The sequence below is a fragment of the Natrix helvetica genome (genome assembly GCF_964273705.1).
Source record: "Natrix helvetica genome assembly, chromosome: 1".
NCBI classification, from domain to species: Eukaryota; Metazoa; Chordata; class Lepidosauria; order Squamata; family Natricidae; genus Natrix; species Natrix helvetica.
In genome coordinates, this window is record NC_138548.1 from 260,294,166 (window position 1) to 260,312,112 (window position 17,947).

At 38.6% G+C, this 17,947-nt stretch overlaps 1 protein-coding gene across 1 annotated transcript in view; it reads left to right on the forward strand.

The window, feature by feature from the left end:
* The first annotated feature begins 4,916 nt into the window (after nt 1-4,916).
* Nucleotides 4,917-17,947, forward strand: part of CACNA1A (calcium voltage-gated channel subunit alpha1 A) — a 215,999-nt gene continuing 202,968 nt past the window's right edge. Inside the window, exons 1-2 of the mRNA XM_081934727.1 lie at nt 4,917-5,017; nt 8,182-8,321. Of these exons, the coding sequence (XP_081790853.1) occupies nt 4,925-5,017; nt 8,182-8,321 (233 nt within the window). The 5' untranslated portion in view covers nt 4,917-4,924. The remainder of the gene's footprint in view (nt 5,018-8,181; nt 8,322-17,947) is intronic.

Sequence of the window (17,947 nt, forward strand, 5' to 3'; positions counted from 1 at the left end):
GCTCCTCAAGAAGTTCTCTCCAGGCAAGGAGAAAACTTAAGATCGCCACAAATATTCTAGACCAGGGGTGTCAAACTCACATCATCATGGCATTGTCACATTACGTATCGGGACTTCCCCCCCCTTTGCTAAGCTGGGTGTGGGCGGGGCCAGCGCCTGACACATCTGGCCCGTGTGCTGGGAGTTTGACAGCCCTCCTCCAGACCATTGCTCCTTACAAAGAGATTGCCAGTCTCTGCATAGTTAGAGCTCTGGGAGATGAGGGAATAGCCATCTTTCCCAAACTGCATTCAGCACCTTTGAAAGGCCACTAAGTTCACACACTTTTTTTTCTAATCACTTTTTGAAATTGCTTCTTAGCTACTTTTTAGCTTTTAGGAACCTTTGGACCGACCAGTCTGAACATACTAAATGAGTTCCCTTCAATTCTTGGAGAAAGAAGTTTAAATACAAGTTTAAGCATATTTTTTAATTAAAAAAAAAAACAGAAAAAGTGTAATCAGAACTTTGATTTGAAAAGTTAGACTAAGATCCTGATGGATTTGAAATTAGATTTTGGAATTAATTAAAATATTTTTTTAAATTCTTTTAAAAATATAAAAAAAGAATGTATAAAGAAATGATTTCACACACACACACTGTGTATATATGAATGATCAAGAATCATTCATATGATTCTTGATCATTCATATATCGTTTCTTAGGTGGTATTCTGCCAGTTCTGACTGGTTCACCCGAACCAGTAGTGGAAATGGCGGGTGGCTCTAGGGCAGTGGTTCTCAACCTGTGGGTCGGGACCCCTTTGGGTGTCGAACGACCCTTTCACAGGGGTCGCCTAAGACCATCGGAAAACACATATTTTCAAAAAAATACGGAAAACCTAAAATAATTTTATGGTTGGGGGTCACCACAACATGAGGAACTGTATTAAAGGGTCGCGGCATTAGGAAGGTTGAGACCCAGTGCTCTAGGGAATCCCATTTAGGCCCTTTTTTAAGGCAAAACACATGCGCAGAAGGCGGAGCGTGCACACACGCTCCATTTGCGAACCGGTAGGGAAGGTAAGTAAATATCACCCCTGTGTATGAACATATATAAGAACATACATATACCCATGTACATAGGAAATGAAATCATAGCAGGAATAGGAGTTTATGAATCCCTTTTCTAACCTTATTGGGAGTAGAGTAGAAGGTCTAGAGCCGAGGGAGTTCACTGTTCCTCAGATACCCGGGTGTGAGTCCCTTGGTGTGAAATGGGGCCCAGGGAGGCAGTGGGGTTTGCTGATTGTATACTTGGCTCCTCGCTATACATCAGCGGCCCTGCCCGAGCTCCTCGAGCTGATCTCGGAGAAGGCGGTTGAGATCCCCAAGCTTGTGGTTATGGGGGATTTCAACCTGCCGTCGACGGGAGCAGCATCTGAGGTGGCTCGGGAGTTCATGGCTTCCATGACAACCATGGACCTGACCCAATTAATTCAGGGCCCTACACATGAAGGTGGCCACACACTGGACCTTGTTTTTGTATCTGAGCAGTGGACGAGTGATCTGGGAATAGGGGATTTAGTCGTTACCCCCCTGTCATGGTCAGATCACTCATGTCTCCGGCTGGACTTCCCTGGCGCTACCCCCCACCACGAGGAGGCGGGACCAGACTGTCCAAGCTGGTACCGCCCCAAGCACCTGATGGAGCCGGATAGGCTCCAGACGGAGCTTGGGCCATTACCTGTAGCCCTGACCCGCGCTCGGTCGGAGGACCTAGCGGCCGCCTGGAATAGGGCAGCGGCTGGGGCCTTAGACCGGGTTGCGCCTTTGCGACCTCTCCTGCGGCAGCGACCCACCCGAGCTCCTTGGTATACCGAGGAGTTGAGGGTGATGAAGCGCCATAGGAGATGTCTAGAGAGCAGGTGGAGGTCCTCACGCTCCGAATCTGACCGAACACAGGTAAGAGCCTATTTACGGACCTACCTTGTGGCATTGAGAGCGGCCAAACGTAGATATTGTGCCGCTCTTATTGCGTCCGCTGATAACCGCCCTGCCGCCCTGTTTAGGATGACCCGCTCCCTCTTATCGCAGAGGACGCAGGGGACGCCCTTGCAGGGCAGAGCAGAGGAGTTTGGGGAATATCTGCAGGACAAAGTCGCTCAGATCCGGAGCGGATGGGCCCCCTTCAGTGGACCGGACGGGCCGTCAACAGTGAGTCTTGTGAGACCATTCTGGGAGGAGTTTGATTCTGTTGCCCCCGAGGATTTGGACAGGTTGCGTGGACGGCTGCGACCCACCACATGTTTAATGGACCCGTGTCCCTCCTGGTTGGTACTGGTATCTTGGGAGGTGACGCGAGGCTGGCTTCTGGGCCTAGTGAATGCCTCATTGGGTGAGGGATCCTTACCAACTGCCTTGAAGGAGGCGGTGGTGAGGCCCTTACTTAAGAGGCCTTCACTTGACCCAATGGAGCTAGCTAATTATCGTCCAGTCTCCAACCTTCCCTTTCTAGCGAAGGTTGTCGAGAATGTGGTGGCGCAGCAGTTTCCACGACACATTGACGAATCCGATTATCTAGACTCACGCCAGTCCGGCTTCCGACCCGGGCACAGCACGGAGACAGCCTTGGTCGCGTTGGTCGATGATCTCTGGAGGGCCAGAGATAGAGGTTGTTCCTCTATCCTGGTCCTATTAGATCTCTCGGCGGCTTTTGATACCATCGACCATGGTATCCTACTGCGCCGGTTGGAGGGGATGGGAGTCGGAGGTACCGTTTTGCGGTGGTTCGGCTCCTACCTCTCCGACCGGAAGCAATGTGTGTTGACAGGGGGGCAGAGGTCGACCCTGAGGCCACTCACTTGTGGGGTGCCACAGGGGTCGGTCCTCTCGCCTCTCCTGTTCAACACATATGTGAAGCCGCTGGGTGAGATCATCCGTGGTTTTGGGGTTGAGTACCACCTGTACGCTGATGATACTCAGCTGTACATTTCAACCCCAAACCACCCCAACGAGGCTGTCGAAGTGATGTCCCGGTGTTTGGAAGCCGTCGGGGTCTGGATGGGGACAACAGACTCAAACTCAACCCCTCCAAGACTGAGTGGCTGTGGCTATCGGCACCTTGGTTCAGCCAGCTGATTCCATCGCTGGCCATAGGGGGCGAACAATTGCCCCCTGTGGAACGGGCGCGCAATTTGGGCGTCCTCCTTGATGCCCGGCTGTCAATGGATGACCATGTGGCAGCCGTGGCAAGGGGGGCGTTCCACCAGGTTCGCCTGGTGCGCCAATTGCGCCCCCTACTGGAGCGGGATGCCCTGCGCACAGTCACTCATGCGCTGGTGACGTCCCGCCTGGACTACTGCAACGCTTTCTACATGGGGCTGCCCTTGGGACGCGCCCGGAGACTGCAGTTAGTTCAGAATGCAGCCGCGCAGGCTGTGATTGGGAGTACTAGGTACTTCCACGTAACACCTCTCCTGCGCGAGCTGCACTGGCTACCTGTGGTTTTTCGGGTGCGTTTACACCGCCCCGAGTCCCTTTTGGGAGAGGGGGCGGTCTAGAAGCACAGATAATAATAATAATAATAATAATAATAATAATAATAATAATAATAATAATAATAATAATAATAATAATAATAGTACTGGATTACCTGCTATGATGTTTTTTCTCTCTAAAACAGTAATAGTGAGACAGATTCTTCTGATCATCTAAATGCTGTCAAAAGAGATTGAGGATAAATACAAATAATCTAGATCAGCTTCAACATTTAGTAGTGCAATTGTGAAGACAAATCATTTGCTAGTCCCTCCAGCTTTCTCTCTTGATTACTGTTAATCAAGAATTTCTAATAGGAGAAGTCTACTTTTTAAAATATGCATTGGTATCTACATAAAGAAGAAGGCATGAGAAGACATTACTGTTATTCCTGCAGTGATATCTAGGATATTCAAATAGAGTATAGATTATTCCTATATCTTCATATTCTCTATAAATTGACTTCAAGCCAAATTATAATTTGGAGTAGATAATTATACTAGTTCTCTCCCTCCCTCCCTCCCTACCCTCCCCCTCCCCCTCTTCTGCTATCATTACCTGTTAATGCTTGGGTAAAGGGCAATAATCTCCAGAAAAACAAGATCTCATAAGTTTTAAAGGGTTGTTTCACCTGGTGCTTTTTAAGCTGTACATAAAAATAATATAAAATGTGACTGTAAGGAACAGATCAGGTATCGCACAGTATTAGCTACAGCACATTAAAAGATTCAGGGCAATTTTCAGTTTGTTGCTATATAATAATGTGCAATGACCTTAAGCTGTAATTATTCCGTAGCAATTTCTGCAGGCAGCTAAGTGCAGCTTCCTCAGAATTTTTGTGTTGGAACAGGTAGTAGTATTTCTTCGTAGTTGGATGCAGTGACTTTAGTTCACCAAGCTTAATGGCCATTAGGCTGTTCTTACACAATACTTTTCCATGTCAGTAAATCAAGAGGAAAATATGATATGACCATGCTTCCCACACAGTGCTACAGATAAAAAATCAATATGCAATTCTTCTATATTATTCTTAATGGATTTTATGTGTAAGGAAAAAAGATCAAGCACGGGAAAACACATGAGGATCAAAAGTGGGAAATAATATGATCAGGCGCCCTAATGAAAGTCTCTAAATGAATTATGATGATAGCACAATGAAATACATATCCAGACACGTTCTAAGTCAGAAATTTGATTTTAAAATGGGTCTTTTTGATACTAAACCTCTAAGCTAAATGCTAAATGCTAAGCTACATTTTTAGATACCATTGATGTGTATGGAATTCATAATAGAATGCATTGGCATAAGAAGTGGGTGATACTGAGAATACTCCTTTTTTGATCATGCCTAAAAATCCACTTGTCTATCAGTCTTTCCTTAACCCTGCCTTACTCCTTTTGAATACATGATTTTAGCAACTATCATAGCAAACTGCATTGTCCTTGCTCTGGAGCAACATCTACCTGATGGAGACAAGACACCAATGTCAGAACGATTGGTGAGTATAATTCTTATCCTCTTAAACTCCACTGTAGAAAGCAAAATTTTCTGGCTCTCTGGAGGGCCATTTTCAGTAGTTGGAAGCTCAATACAACATGTGATTTGAGATCCCCATTCACAGCTTTAACGTGGCATTGTGGATGGATTTCTACAAAATAAATGATACAATTATATATTCAAAATGGAATACAGGGAGGAATTGAATTTAAGATTAAAGATGTGTCCAGAATGTTTGAGGAACTTATATTAAGTTTATTGCTAAGGTTGGGAAAAGGGAGATGTAGTGTTCTTTAGATATTTTTCTCTTGATCCAGGATTTTCTATTCCTGACATTGCCAGGTATGCCATAGAGATGAACTAGGGATCCTTGGTAAATTGGCTTCTCTTTGTCTGCAGTAATCCATTCTAAATTCCTAGATCTAATCTTGGTATTGGCTCTTTTTTACTTATTTGAGTTAGATGATTTCCACCTCCATAATTCAGGATTTGGGTTTGGAAGAAGTTGGGGATTCATGGCCTTTATAGTGATCATGCATTTGCCTCAGTAATCTCTGGGCCAAAATACATTGTGGCAGTCTTGTGTTGTTTTTTGGGAGTTGTTCAATTTCCCAGTATTACAGGAAAGTGGGGAGGATGTGGACCCTAAAGGAAGTGTTTTTCTGTCATGAGCTTCATATTTAGAAAAAGTTATCTAGGAAATAAGGCTGGCCCACCTCTTTTGATCTTCAGAAGCAGCTCATATGGAATGCTTTCCAATAATTTTATTAAATAATTAGATAATGCAATAGAAATGCTATATGCCCCTATTTGGTGTTTCATTATTTTTACTTTTACTCTTGAATGCATGTTTCGTATTTGGTGTGTGTTGTTATCTTTTACATACCACCAAGAGTTGTCTGATTGTGGTGGGAATAAAATAGAAGGGAAGGGAACAGAACAGAACATACAAATGTTAGGTGCAAAGTCACCGAGCCAGGAGTAATATGCTGTGTAGAAGAAAGGCCCTGTTGGCCCCAATCAATGGAGCTCGTTCAGCCTATGATTGGACTTGCCATTTGAAAGCCCCATCAACCCAAGACAAGCTTGGATCACTCAGAGCATAGCAGTGGAGACAGGAAGCCTTTGTCTCTTCATTTTTGTGCTCTTATTCAGCTACGTAGCCTTCTTCAGTTGGCATCTCTGCTGAGGAGTGCCCTAGTTTTCTGGGTTTGAACACAGCTGTGTACACTGCAGCCTCTTTTCATCAGCCCTGGCCCTATGTCAAGGTCTTCCCCCTTTTCATCAGGTTCAGTAAAATTGCCCTATCTTTTGATGAAATTATCTTTCTTCGTGAACATCATCCATTATGTGGAACCAGAGCTGCCAACTAAAAATTTCTGGTATATAGTTAGGAATAGAGCCAAAACCGAAATGCAGTAGTTGCTTGTTTTCCAACGTCAAAGTATAGTACTGCCTAATGAAGTCTACATAAGAACTGTGTGTGAAGTGAAAGTGTACCAATTTTCAAGCAAAAGTTTCGAGGAGATTTTGCACCACTTTCATTGTACTGATCTATTGACAAGCATCTACAAGTAATCCTCAATTTATGGCCTTTGGTTTACAACTGCCTGAAAACATGTTGGCCTCAGTGTGCTTTATGGCCTGCAAAGCACTTTCCTCATTGCAAAATCTTGCAGCACCACCTCCTATAGTCACGTGATTGCGATCTGAGTACTTGGCAACCTGTTCACACTTATGATTGGTTGCCAAATGCCCTGCCACCAATCATATGACTATTATTTGCAATCTTATTTGCCAACTTCCACAGAATGTCAGTGTGGAAACTGGCAGGGGAGGTTGCAAGCTGCTACAGCCTGCCTAGGGAACTCCCTCTCTCTCTGGGGTTGCCTGGAAGAGTTGCTTGCTGAGAGGAGCTGAAGGATGCAGAAACAGACAAAATCCTGAAAATTTCAGCTTCATTCCTGCACCCTACAGAAGGAGTTTCCCTTTGTGCATGGAGGCCAGTGAGCTTCTTCCATGGGGTGCATTAATGGAGCCCAAATTGTGAAGATTCCAGTTTCATTTCCACATCCTGCCGAAGGAGTACTCTTTCTGTGCATGGAGGAGGGAAGCTAAGATCCTTCAGCAGGCAACTCTTTCAGCCAACCCCTAGAGACGAGAGGAAACCAAAATCCAAGCAAGGTAAGGAGTATGGGGTAACTCAAGTGGGTGGGAGAGGCCCTGAGTAGACTGCATTTGTGTGTCTCTTTGCACAGGAACTGAAGATCAGAACTGGATTTCAGCTAGGAGAGTTTCCAACTCCTGAGCAGAAAGGCAGCATAGTAAGAAAAGGAACACTGAATGTCCCGGGGGAGGGGGAGGAGGCATGGTGCAGGCTACACCATGAGTGTCTCTCCACTCAATGTCTGAAAAATCTTGCTTGGATTTTAGCTCCTAAGAGAAGCCTCCTAAGGTCTTCCCCAATCCCTTGGGACACTGTGAATGGAGGGATTGTGATTGTTCAACAAAGCAGTCATGTGAGCTTCTCACTTAACAACTGCTTTGCTTTACGACTAAGATTCCAGTCCTAATTGTGGTCGTAAGTTGAGGACTACTTGTAGTGAGTGGAAAAAATACATATATGATCATGTGATATGATTATTTTTCTCCCAATGGTCTTTTAATCCCCACTATGGTAAATGGTGCCAATCTTTTATAAACATAATTTGCAATAGGAGTCCACATTAATGTAATTGATTGATTTTAAAAGGATTTGAAAGACTGGCCATCCCATGTTTGCAAAGTAGGATAAAAATGTTTAGAATATTTTCATGCCCAGCTAGGTGTAAACAGAAGATAAGATCCTGGTCAGCCATCCTCACTATGGCTTCCTTAGTAATTGTATGCCAGTCATATTACCAGTTGGGCCCCAAAATTAATTCTCTAGTGTCCTTTAGATATTTTGGACTCTTCAGCTCCAGTTACAATAAATAATGGCAAGGGTGTCCACAGGTGGTGGTGGGGGGAGAGAAATCAAGCTACCGGTATATAACTATGATTCATATACATACACACACACACCTGTTTTGGGCTTAATGAAAATAATATAGGTTGGGAATTGGTCTTTGAAGCAAATATGGAGTAAAATGTAATCACTATTATTTTTTACATAATCTTTTCTAGGATGACACTGAACCATACTTCATTGGAATATTTTGTTTTGAGGCTGGAATTAAAATTATTGCCTTAGGATTTGCTTTCCACAAGGGATCCTACCTAAGGAATGGGTGGAATGTGATGGATTTTGTGGTGGTTCTCACAGGGTGAGTAGCTGATTTCTTAATTGCCATCTGTTCTTAATATTTGCCTGCTAGTTCTCATTAATAGTCACTGACCAATGACTAGACCAGGAAGAAGATCTGAAAATCATTGGCTTTGTTGCAGCAGAAGAGTAATAACTAGTTTGAAAAGCAGAGATTACTTGGCCTTAATCTTTGGATTTAAATTTATGTAATATATAAAACATAGAATTTTTAATGTATCTATGCTGATTACAGGCAGGTAACATGGTTTCAGTAAGTTTAATGCTGACAGACGCTTTGGCCAAGTTATTATTTACTACTAGCATCACCACACAAGAATTGAATATATGATTTACATAAAATCATTACTTAACTCAGTAAATTGCAATTTAGTCTCAGTGTGCCTTACTATGTGTCGCTGCTTGTGTATCACACATTTGTAGACCTGTTAAAAATAGTTACAGAATATGTTCTGGAAGTGGGAGATGCATATAGCCAACCAGTTAAGTACCTCCTATAACTGGTCTTTATGTAGTATAAATAGTCCATGTATTCCTTTTTTGGCTATTTGTATTCTGTTTGTAATAGAACTTTCCCTCCACTTGGCTCAAATTATTTCAAAAATGTGTAGGGCCAGCACTGAAAAAGTTGTATCTTTCATATAAAACTGTTGTGATGCTGTTTCAAAATTTCTTCTCTGTTGTTAAAATCCTGCTGTAGTCTTCAACCTTACAAACATAGGCAGAAAATTAACCGTGTTCTTTAATACGTACCAAGCTGATGTTGCCTTGCCTTTTTTCACGTGCCAATTTTTATATATGAAATGTTTGCGCACTGTGCTGTTTTTAATAATATAACTTTGAGAATGGTGCATGAACATGGCCTTCTGGATCTCTATGTGCAACAGGTACATCGGGTCTGTAGTGCAACGTCTTCTCACTTTGCTCGTTTGCAGCAGGGCTTGTTTTATGGTGCTTCCCAGCCTGCTAGCAATTTCTTGAGAACAAAAAGTCCTTTCTCTGAGCAAAGACCTTTGTTTGCTGAGCATTCTTAAGATGAACTCATACTCTGCAGAGATGAGCAGACATGTTAAACAACTTGCAATTTAGAATGACTGTGCTTTAGTGCTGCCGCCTATTCCTTTCCATCATGCTTTGTTACAGTAGTGATGTGTTTTACTTCTAGAGTTTCATCTGGTAGCGGGGGTGGGAGTGGTATCTCAGGGTATGGTCAAAAAAGTCAAGAGGCTGCCATGATGAAGATGACCATCTTCATCTTGTGAATTTTTTTTTTTTACAATTCTCTCTGAACATTCCTGCCTCGTAGCTTGCTATATGTAGGGATAGTCTAACTTAAAAAATATTCCTAGTTAGATAGGTTGTGTTATATTAGAAGAAAAAATAAACATATTTTCTTTCTTCTGAAACAAAAGTAACACTCAATTTGATCAAGGGAAATCAAATCCAAATGTCATTTCAATTAGGAAACTGATAGAATATTTAGTTTTGAGAAAATTATACATCATCAACTAAGTCCCTAAATATTTGAGATTTAAAAAAATAAAATTAATAATGCCCTTTAACACAAATGCTGATATAACAAAGGTACGTAATAATGTCATAAGTTCTAATTTTCGGAAGACACACTCAAGGCAAGTTTTCTACTATGTGGAATTCTCTTTCTGCTCTGAGTTTATTATCTTCCTCCAGATGTTCTTTCTTTCTTCTTCATAGTGTTTGCAGATTTGTAATTTACAGTATACCAGAAAGCTGTCAGGAGCAAGAGTTTCAAAATGTTTTTTCCTCCTCAGATTGGTGTCCTTAAGGAAATCTTGTTAAGCAAATCTTGTGAAATCTATTTACTCATTTTTCCAACATGTTGATTAGTATATTCTTTTTAAGACATGTTCTTGAATTCTAGAATTTCATTTTGAATAATATTTGGAATGTTGTTGTATCTTGGACCATGATGGTTTAGGAAGGTGCAGTATACTGTATGCTCTTTACTGGTTGAAAATTGCATACTGAAATGATAGATTTCCATAAAGGAAGTTATGACAATATGGCACTTTGTACAACAGAGATAAAATGAATGTAATATTTTAGTCTTTTCCATTAAAGATTAGAATTGGACCTTGAAGGGCAGAATGTTTGTATTAGTGATTATATAGTTGATAGCAGTTTTCTGGTAACTTCATTTATATGAAAGTATTTATCTTTTGATTTGTTTATTTATATATACTAAAGAATAAAATAGACAAATAAATAAATACATATAGAAACCATAAACTCCTTCACGATTAGCATCACAAAACAGAAGACTGTAGTGTTCAGCAATTTACCACAATGCCTTAACAAGATGATTTAAGATTACATATGAACACTACAGAGATTGAGCCCTAAGTCTTCATGTTTTGTGTTTTGTTTTGCTGAAAGGTTATTCCAGATGTACTGCATGTGTGCCTTTAAGGATCAAAAATGCAGCAATCCTCTGAACATTTTCCTTAAATCAACTTCATGGTTATTAGGATGTGTTAATGCACATATATTACTGCCCTATTGCAATGTTCTAGAAGTCAGCTATGTGTCTTTTAGACTTTAGACATGCTCTATCTGTTTAGTTCAAGATTTCTTGAACTAAACTAGTTCAAATGCAAGTTAGGATGATCATATGTTTCAATATTACTTGATCGCCACCGTTGCCATCTACTTAAAATGCCACTGCCTGCTGCATTCCTCACAGGATGTAGCTTCTTAGTATGCCAGGCCATATTTTTTCTTGATTAGGGAGTCTTCCCTGCATTATTACTTAAAGGAGCTTTCTAGTTTCTAGACGTGTCCTGAATGCCAGGCAGCCTTTTCTACACAGCCTGAATAGTGAAAAGAGAAAGAGGTTTCCTTTTATTCTGAGAAGTAGCTGGACAAGCACACTAGCAGACCTCGGGTTTGAAGACAAATGGTAATAACTGATTCTTGGGGGAGGGGAAACAATTTATTCTTCTCTAGATATCACTAACATGTCAAAATAGTAAATTTAATGTAAAAAAATTAAGTCTTCCGTTCCCCTCTCAAAATTAATTATTTTAGTTCAATTTTTATATAACCCAGCAGTTACTCTCACAGATTCCAATATATGTAAATTATATACTTCTTTTACTCCAATTTGATTTAAATATAGTAGTAGAAAGAAGCTGTCCCTTCTTGTTTGTGGCACAGCGTTATTGCGGCATAAATGCTCATAGACCAGGAAAATGGATTTGATTCAGGGTAAGAATCTGAAACTCAACATTTAAAAGAAATACAAAAAATTCTAGAACCTTTTAGTAACAATTCCAACTGTATTCCCATTCATTGCTGCATTCTTTAAACCAGCCTACCCTCTGTACAGTTAAACACTTACTGAATCATAGCAGTCATCTAAATCCAGAGATCTTATAGTCTTTATTAAATAACTGTAAGGCATCAATTACTTCTGTGGGAGTCTGTTGTTCTGTGAAGATCTTCCTTCCAGATTAGGTCAAAGCTGGTCAGACATGCGTCAATATTTCATGCCCCCGGTGCAATTTATAAATTAACCTTTTAAGAGAAACCATGTCCCTGAACTCAGAAAATATGAAGCTGAAGATACCAATTAAAAATAAACAACTGTTTATTTTATTCACTGTTCTAAAGCCTGCAACGTTCTGTCATTCGAGGTCAGAATTATAAGGGAGAACGGATAAAATAGTTCTATACTGCATTTGCAATCCTTTGTTCGGGTTTGGTTGTCATAATACAACGGGGATGTTGAAAGAGTGTAGAGAAGGACAACAAAGATGGTAAAAGGTGTGAAGACTAAATCCTATGAAGAACAGCTAAAGAAGCAGGGAATTTTTAGCCTAAAGAAGAGAAGCCTTCCAAGATCCCTTCCAACCTGTGACCGCAGACAACTAAGATATTACACAAGTTTCCAACATATTTTTTAGTTCTTTTTATCTTATATTTTATTTCTATTTCAAACTGATTAAGGTAGCTTCTCTTCTATTGAACTAATATGAGTATGGAGTGGCTGCTTTAGTATCAGTCTTTTTCGATTTTTTTTGTCTTTGTCTTTGATCCTCTCTTTTTGATGACATACTGGTACCTCAGAATAAACTTGGGAATATTTTTACTGAGGAAAGCATTGCCATGTAGAGAAATATACCAACAGCTGTAGTATGGCCAGGTCCCTTAACGTTCTTTTCTCTTTCCCCACTTACTTCTTGTCCCCATTTCTTTTTTATTTCCAGTGGGGGAAAATCAGTATTAATATTGTGTAGAAAAGGAAAAGCAATTATTCCAAGAAGTCTGAAGGTTAAATGTAACTCCTGTAGGTGCAGTTCTGTCTAGTCTGCTTCATATTGTAGATTTTCAACCAATAGTCCATGACCCACCATTGAATCACTTGCCAAGTATAAATGTTACAACACTTTTGTATTGTATTCTAGCAACCACTGATTAGAAAAAGGAAGCAAAAAGAAAAAGACACAGAGATTAAAACAGTAGAGGAAAAACCTGGATTAAATATGAGTCTGAAGGTCATGCCTTAGATGTTTACCTATCTGCTGTTCAGGCTATTCATAGAATATTGAAGTAAAATATTATAAATTCTTAAACATTAAACTCGGTGATTTTAACAGCCTTTATAATATATTTAGATGACAGCCCTGCACACGGATCATGTTTCAGAATTTAAGCCAGTACATCAGGGTTCTACTTGACAAGCTATCTGAATCTATTCTACCTCAGCAAATAGAAGACATAAAGCAATATCAAAAGTGCTTGATAAGAAATGTTGCCCTAAAGGCCGCAGAGGATTCTGTATCTTTGTAGTTGAAAGGAATTATTTGGCTCCTGTATGAGTAAAAATTATTTTAGGATTTGTCACAGGGAGAGGTAAAATGTCAAAGAAAAAAGGCATTATTGATAGACTTAGGAAGCATTCCTGCTTTGTAAAACAATAAAATAAATTAATTTCATAGTTGAATAAACTGGATGACAGAGACCTTATATCTGCTTGTAGCTCTATTATAATAATTATCAATTATTAAGCTACTTAGCTTTTGAGGAGCTGGTGTTGCGAGAGTAGGATGGGGCTCCGAGATCGCAGTCGATACTTTTGCCACTGGATGTTCCATCTGGACCTAAACCATCCCGAAGAGACTGTGACAGGGAAGAGTACGTCTTGCTGATCTCAGGGACATCGCAAAGTCCCTGATTAATCCAAGAGAATCTCTTCTAGCCAGCGAGAAAAAGCACAGCCTCAAGCTGCTGAAGTCGGGACAGCTCCGCAATGGAAGGAAAAGCGGAAAGAGAAAGTGTGTTCATCTGGTGAGGAAATTTTATTTTTATAAAAGACTGCCCCAAAAGATTGAAGTTAAATTAAATTGATAAAGAAAAGGAAATAAGCAGCGGAACTAACCATTATTGGACAGTGTGTTATCTTTTTTTTTTCTATCGATGGAAGTTTTGTGAATATTTTTTACTTTTTAAAGTGTACGTTTCGGGTTTTCTTCTTCTATTTCTTTTTTTTATCTATGGATTCATTTTTTTCCTTTACTTCTACAATATTGGTTGAGATGGATTTTTTATTTTTATTTGGTTTCATTTAAGAACTTTATTTCTTCTAAGCCTGAAACATAAAGAAGATTTAAAAGGTATATAAAGAGGGTAGTAACATTAGAGAGAAAAGAAGTTACACTGCCACTTGGAGGTTGGAGACCTAGAAATATTGCTTTTTCTTTTTTCCCTTTGATAATTTTGACCTTGTACTTCAAAGGCTTCAGCTTGTTTATAAAGAATGGCATGGATTGTTTACGCAGGTGCTCTCTGGATGCTTGTTACTAGCTGGAAAGAAGTGAAAACAAAGATTTGTTTTTAAACTAGAATGGCAGTATTTATTAATTGCAAGGATGACATGACTTCAAAAAGAAACCATAGCATTACAACAGATTATGTCGGGAATTCAAAAATTATTAGAAACAACAGAGAGAATTGAGAAGAGATTGGAAAATATGGAAATATAAACTTTAATGTGGCAAAATCTGATGGAAAAATGGAAAATACTCAGCAAATAGAAGATATTCAGCAAATGGAAAAAGTGGAGGCTGGAGTCCTAAAAACCCAGGGGGAAAATGAACAAAGAGGCAAGATAACCGTGGATACTGACAGTGAACTGTGTGTGGTTGGAGATGGAAAGAGTGGAACAAGGAAAGGGAAGATAGATGGAAAGGTGCTTTACTACAGATTTCATGGTATAGAAGAAGGAAAAAGAGAAGAATGGATGGACTTAAGGAGAGAAACTTTGACCAAAATACTACTGATAACCAAAGATAAACTGATTAAGGAAGCTCATGGAGGGTTTCGAGATTTTACAACATATGTAATAAGCAACAAGTTGCGAAGAGAAGTCCAATCAAATTTGATTAAGGAGATAACCAGATCAATTCTACAAATGGCAAAAGAAATAGGACTACACTATTGCTGGAGAGACACAGGTTGAGATATGAAAACTAGTAATAAAATACTAGTTAAATTTAGTTAAAATTAGAGCATTAGGTTAAAAAAGTAGTGATAATGATAAAGCTAGGTAAATAATTGATAATGATAATGTATACATATGTATTGGTTTGATAAGAGGAAATTTGGTAAAAAATTTAAATGGGGAAAAAAGGGGGAAAAGTAAGTTAAACTTAGTCAAACTATCGTTAAATAAATGACTGCTAATGATAATAATGTAATAATTTGTATTGATAGGATAAAAGGGAAATTGGATATAAATTGTAAACAATGATTAAGAAAAGAGGTTTAAAAATTTTGTTACTAAACATTACTTTTTTATTTTGAAGGTGTTATAAAAGGTATAATGTGATCGGATGATATTGAAAATAGATAAGGGAATGCCACTATGTGGTTTTGTTTTAAATTTTGGAATGTTTGTTATAAAGGGACGTTAAAGCAACTATAGTCATATGAAGGATGAGGTATGATGATAGCAATATATATAAATATATGTGATGTAAAATAGATAATTTGATATGAATCAGGGGTGATGATGGTGGAAAGGATGCACGAAAGCTCTTTGTAACCAATTGGCACAGTTTCTACAAATTTGTAATGCAGGATGATTTTGTTTGTTTTTATTTAAAAAATAAAAAAAATTGGAAAAAAGAATTATTAAGCTACATAGAATTAATACTACCAGCAAACGGGGAATAGAAATTAAATGGAATTAGCTTCAAACATAAGAAATGACCACATGCTAGGAGTGGATGAACTGGGGGAATAAAATATATCAAAAAAGCATACTTTTGAAAGAATGTAAGAAAAATCTCAAAACAAAACAAAGAGAAAAATTACAAAGTAATAATATAAAAATGCTAATATAAAACACTCTTTCAAAATAGTACAGCAATAATTAATAGAAACAGAATCTCATTAAAATTCCATTGTCAAAACCTGATCCAAACAAATTAATTTAGAACTACTGAAAGTTAAACGAGAAGAAAATACCTGAATTAGATCAGATAGCTCATCTCATTCAAGAAAATGTTAGTAAAAACCAAATTCATAGTTGCCCTTATTCTCACTTGTATCTACCTATTCTCTAAAATAGTGTTCAGCCTACAAAATGCAAGCAGTGAGGAAGCACATTTCATATGTGCAGCCACTGGTGATAAGTAACTTAAAAATGAGGGGTTCTTGGTGCTCTCTGAGCTTGCCTATTTTCTTGCAGATGTTTCATAACCCTAACTAGTTAACATCTTCAATGCACTGATGGTGTTACCTAGTTTGGGTAATGAAACATCTGGAAGAAAACAAGCAAGCTCAAGAGAGCACCAAGAACCCCTCATTTCAACCCTAAGATACAAATATTCTCCTTTATTGATACTTAAAAATGAGTTTTCCATTCCTAGGTATGTTAAATGTTTTGGATAATCAGAGAGGTAAACAAATGAAATATTTATTATGTTTGAGCATTTGGGTCTAATACTTGCTCTTTTTCTTATTTTTTATCCCGCCTAGATCAGGACTAGAATTCACAGTATCCTAGTTTTTAGCCTGGTGCTTTAATTACTAGACAAAACTGGCTCTGTTTTTTTATTTTTACTGCTTCAGGAAAGAAAAAAGAAGAGAAAGCAAAAAATCAAAAATACAGTAAGGGAACCAATTTAGCTTTTAATCATAGCATTAAAGTTTGATCATATGGAATAACATTCATCATTGTTTATATTAATACAGAGGCAATTATTGAGCAGAGAATGAGTGCATATAATCAGTCTGACTGAAAAATTCAGGGGGGGGGGGGCTTATCTTTCCTTCTAAAAAGCACCCTTTATCTTTTTGTTATTCACCAGGCCCAATAACTTCTTTGTATAAGGAGAAATTTGAAGATTTCAGTACAGGTTGACCTCTACTTACAACCATAATTGAGCTGATAATTATGCTCATGAATTGTGGCAGTCATTAAATGGGTCATTATGTGCCCATGTCCAATTTTATGACCTTTTTGCAATAGTTGTTAGGCCACTAAGTGAACCAATTGTATTCGGGGGGGGGGGTGTTACTAGAAATTGGAAGTAAACACCAGAAACCAACAACAACAAATGGGTTCACATATTGATGGTATGCTGCAAATGGCCACAAATGCAAATTGGTTTCCAAGCGCCCAAAATTCAATCACATGTCCAGTGGTAGTGGTATGGCTGTCAGAACTTTGGAACTGGGTCATAAGAAGAAATGAAGTTCTGAAGAAATATGTTGTAACTTTAAATGTCACTAAACAATAACTTGTTAAGTGAGGGCTAGTTGTACATAATTTAAGATCTTGTTTCTTATATTTATATTACTCTTATTCTAAAAATACATTAACAAATTTATGAACATTGAACAAAAGGATACAATTGTCCATATCATATGTGTTAGTGGCACCTTATTAGCATCCTGAACTCAACAATCCTCTTAATCTGTTATCTGGATATCTGGTAAATACGAAAGATCTTTTGTTGAGTTAATCTCATGATAAAATACAGATTTGCTATTATTTAAGACCTCATTCATTCATTTTCAAAGCCATCCCTCCTTGATGGTTCTGGAAAATTTAAAGATGAAAAAAGAAACCTCAATTCATAAAAAAAATATGTTGGCTGCCCATAAGGACAAATACATTCAGCAGTAGACAAAACATAAGTAAAGAAGGTCCCTCTTCCAAGTCCTGGAAGAGAAACCATTTTTAAGATACTTTCTTAATTAGAATGTCCCATATTTGTTGATTTCAAAGTTGTTACAAATAATTAAAATACAAATAACTCAGCAATATTCTTTAACTGTTTAGTTAAAAAGCACTTAGGTTTACAGACTCCAAACATATTTTGGTGTTTATTTTAAAAAGCATAAATCAAAACTGATAATAAATTAAGAGCTTAGATGCAGCTAATATTTCTAAGTTTTTTATTGAATATAACACTGTTCTATTTTTGCTTCAAAGAATAAGATTTTAAAAATAAGATCTATAATAAAGAAATCTGAAAATCACAAGGAAGTACTTTGGAGAAAAAAGGCAAGGAGATGGGTAAATTGCTTGCCAGTTAAGCATAAAAATATGATATACCCTGTTTCCCTGAAAATAAG